General features: G+C 37.2%; 1 protein-coding gene across 1 annotated transcript; it reads left to right on the plus strand.

Annotated features, from left to right (window-relative positions):
* The first annotated feature begins 2,751 nt into the window (after positions 1-2,751).
* Positions 2,752-4,264, plus strand: LOC101804566 (olfactory receptor 4S2). Its single transcript, XM_021274702.4, has one exon. The coding sequence runs from the start codon at positions 2,786-2,788 to the stop codon at positions 3,719-3,721; it is 936 nt and encodes a 311-aa protein (XP_021130377.4). The 5' UTR covers positions 2,752-2,785; the 3' UTR covers positions 3,722-4,264.
* Positions 4,265-4,521: the final 257 nt, after the last annotated feature.

A 4,521-nucleotide genomic window follows, 5' to 3' on the forward strand; every position in this document is an offset into this window, starting at 1 on the left:
TTCCCTTCCCTTCCCTTCCCTTCCCTTCCCTTCCCTGTCAGATATATATTTTGTAAAAGGAATTTGGTGGTTGTGGCAGGGACCTTACCAAGAGGGATATACAGTAAAGCTGTATTGTTAACAGGTTGTATCTTCACAATTCTTTCAAAAAAACATACACCCTTTTTTTTAGCTTAGGAATTTCCTATCTGCCATTGTTCCAGAATTCATTTTTCCTTGATCACTTATCTCTTGATCATTCTTTTCTGAACAGCTGATTACCTAAACATGATACAAGGACTAGTGCTGTTTGCTTCCAGTTCTGCTATTGCCTGGTTTGAGCCCAGATATTTATTTCCCTCTAGGTAACTGTACTGCCATAAAGGTGTGATTATGTAATATTTTATGTTATTTTCTGGAGACATTTGCGCTATTGCTAAATGAAAGGAGGGATGGAAAGGATCAAAGCTTTGTATTAACAGGTAGAAATTGATATCCTGTTGTTCTAATTGATCCTTATTTATTTATTTATTTATTTATTTATTTTATTTTTTTTCTTGGAGAGATACCAGAAAAAGAATATCTTTCACATAATGCAAGCACAGGAAAAGTCACTAACTATCTCCACTTCCTCTCTAGACTTTACTTTGTGGGTTTGAGATTAATCATGGGCTTTCTCCATTTCTGTTTCTGTTGTATGATTGATCAGCTTTTGCTTGCAGCAGAGTTTGTGATGTAAGTTTAAACTGTGACCAGAAAATTTCAAGTAGTTTTAAATTGTGACCAGATAATTTAAACCAACCGATTCATTCTACAGGTCTGCTCAGAGATTACTGACACAAACTAGGGGAACTGATTGAAATTTCACTGAGCAGAATTGGCAATAGTGATTTTTAACACCAATGGACAGGGAATATTTTGATACTAGAACGAACCCAAGCAGCTGGTGATTCTTTTCTAAGAGTACCTATTTTTAGTTAATTTCTGTGGGGAGTTTAATCTAGTTGTTCACAGACTTCTTTGAAAAATGGGACACTGATTGTCAGGGTTTGAAAGATTGAGATGTTAAGAACTAAATATCTTTTTAAAATGAGATTACTTATTTGCCAGTGACATGTATTGCTCTGATAGCCATAGCAGGAATGGGATGAGCCAAAGAAGCCTCATGTCCATAACAATGGACATGTCTGTCCATAACCATGTCTGGAAAAAGAAACTGTACAGATGTAGAAATGTACAGATGTACAGATGTAAGGAGCTCAGCCATAGTATTAAAAAGGGTATGGCATTGTGGAAGCATTTGAACTATGTTCAGGAAAAAAAAAAAAAGATTATCCTCTAAAGTTAACTTTACCATTCTCTAAAGTTAACTTTACCATAGTAATATAAATTTACTTATGTTCTTCATGGTAAATGTTCTGTAAAGGACAGTATTTTAGCCTTGTGCCTTTAGCGAGACTTAGACTGACAACCTGCTAGATCAGTTTCACTAAGTGGAAGATAATCCTTGAGAACATTCCCCAAAGCATATAAAAAAGCTGAGAAGCTGTCACAAGATTAATTTGTTTTTCCTCCCTCTGAAACAGTGATGAGATGTAAAGGAATGCTAAACACTAAATTAAGTTATCAGTGAATTTCCTTGCTTTTTTCTCCATGATATGCAATTTCCCCAGAATTCATTTTCCCCTCAATAAATTATAAATTTATCTTTCAAAATATATATACACAATAGATTTTTTTTCCCCCTGTGTGGTTTCATTCCCCCAGTAAATAATTTGAAGATCATTATTATTTATAAATCAAATCAGCATCTGAAAGCATATTTCTGAGTATTTTTCTATAATTTTTATCTTGGACTTTGTCTATACTGAGTGTAAACATGTGGCATGATCAGCCCTGTAACAGTCATTAACATTCTGGCGTTATCCTTAGTCCATGGAAGAACACCAATGTTGAGGAATTGTTATTGTACCCCTTGGGGAAAATTAAACATGCATTTGACTCAAATATAAAAAGATTTAGTGAACAATGCATTGGATAGAATCCCACCATCATAAGTGGTTCTATAATGAGTCTGCAAAGATGCAGCACAACTCTATTCCTTACAGAATCACAGAATTAGTAAGGTTAGAAAAGATCTCCAAGATCATCTGGTTCAACCACCCACCTACCACCAATATCACCCACTAAACCATGTTCCTAATATCTCCCATTATATATGCTTGCCCCAGCATCAGTCCTGAGAGCATCTGCATTAGGTCCCTTAGCCCAGTGAGCAGTTCATCTCCCAGCACCTGTTTGGTTGCCCAAAGGTGGCATTTGAGCTCTCTCATTCTAAAACAATTCTGCATCTCTTTTTTATCTCCTCAGCAAGGGAAACTTCACTCCTTTACAAGGAGTCTTTTCCTGACATTCCTGCTTTCAGCCAATTTTTAACCTTTTCTTTAGTCAGGTCTTCTTGCCCTCCATATCAGATCATTCCTTGGTCACAAATTAATATCACTGAGCAGTAACAGTCTGAATTTCCCTTTCACCAGCCATATAGCCAGTTCTTCAAAATCCTGAAATCACAGATATGTCTGAATTTGTATGCATGTAGAATTAAATATCTACTAAAATAATATGTAAATTAATCACTTTGTAAGCTTAATATTAATCCTGTATTAATATTAATCCTGTATATTTTTTAGTCTGTATATACTTCTGATACTAATTCATTATTAATAATGAAAAAAGTGAAGAATAATGTCCTTTTCTTTCCAGGTGTATAGACTGTATATTGTATATTGCCAACCAAACGATTAACATGGAGAATGCAAGCAGTGTGAAGGAATTCATTCTTCTTGGACTTTCAGAAAATCAAGTAATTCAGAAAATATGCTTTGTTATGTTTTTGTTCTTCTATATGATTATCATGTCAGGAAATCTGCTCATTGTTGTCACTGTAATGAACAGTCAACATCTGAAATCGCCCATGTATTTCTTCCTTTCCTACCTATCCTTTGTAGATATCTGTTACTCTTCTGTCACAACTCCCAAAATGATTGCTGACTTCCTTATTGAAAATAAAACCATCTCCTTCGTGGGTTGCATAATGCAGCTGTTCGGGCTACATTTCTTTGGCTGCACTGAGATCTTCATCCTCACAGTGATGGCCTATGATCGTTACACTGCCATCTGCAGACCTCTCCACTACACCACTCTCATGACCAGGCGTACTTGTGACCGGATGTTGATCTGCTTATGGGTGGGAGGCTTTGTGCATTCCATGGTGCAAACTCTCCTAACCTCTTTTCTCCCCTTTTGTGGCCCCAACAAAATTGACCACTTCTTCTGTGATGTCCACCCCCTACTACAACTGGCTTGTACTGACACCTATGCTGTGGGCATCCTTGTTGTTGCCAACAGCGGAATGATAACTCTGAGCTGTTTCTTCATCCTGGTCGTGTCCTACATTGTCATCCTGGTTTCCTTGAGAAGACAAACATCCGAAGGGCGACACAAGGCCCTCTCTACTTGTGGGTCCCACATCACTGTAGTGATTCTGTTCTTCGGGCCATGCACGTTCTCCTACATACGCCCTTCCAGCAATCTGTCAGAGGACAAGAGTGTGGCAGTGTTTTACACTGTCATCACACCCATGCTGAACCCACTCATCTATACATTGAGAAATGAGGAAGTGAAGAGTGCCATAAAAAAACTGTGGAGTAAAAAAGCAGGACATGAAAAGGGAGAGGTGTAGAACAACAGTAACTTTTCAAAAGTGTCAGAGATCAAGTATCACTCACGATAGTTCCTCTTCTGAAAATTACCCAAGAACTCCCTCTGAAAGACAAGCTGTATTTTAGCTCCTATTGTAATTAGGAAGATCTGAAGGTGTATCTTCTGATTTGAAGAACAATATAAACTGTAACAAGAAAGGATCCCTTTTCTGTTCTCTTATACTGTCACAGACCCAGGCCTAGGGTTCCTGAGCACTACTGAAACACTAGCAAATAAATAAATACTATCAAAAGTATCAAAAATGTCATCTAGACCATTACTTGGAATTCTCCCATATATAAACTTTCAGATAAACTTCATCTGCTCTGTAACCCTGGGAAGAGAAGACTACCCTAACCTGCTGCTGGTAGCAATCACATCAAAGTAGGCCCCTTTCTGCTAGCTGTAAATTCCTTTTCCTGAGAACAACATTTTGCTATTTTGAATCCATACATTAGCAATTAAAAACCTGATATTAGGTGCTAGTTATGTTATTTGCTGATGCAGGTAACAGGAGGGGAATCTTCTCCCTTCCAATTCAAAGGCATTAACTCCTTCTTGTAGTATTTCAGGTGTCATTGACACTATGCTGTGGTGGTTTTACGTTGAGAGGGCAGCTGAAAACCAAACCACTTTCTCACTCCCTCTCCTCGGAAGACGGGAATAAGAAGTAATGCCAGAAAGAAAAAAAAAAAAAAAAAAAAAAAAAAAGAAGGCTAGGTTCATAAGTTGAGGTATAGATAATTTAATTAAAGGAAAAAGGAAGAGGAAAAAAGCAAG

This window comes from Anas platyrhynchos, chromosome 28, assembly GCF_047663525.1.
Source record: "Anas platyrhynchos isolate ZD024472 breed Pekin duck chromosome 28, IASCAAS_PekinDuck_T2T, whole genome shotgun sequence".
In the NCBI taxonomy this organism is placed as follows: Eukaryota; Metazoa; Chordata; class Aves; order Anseriformes; family Anatidae; genus Anas; species Anas platyrhynchos.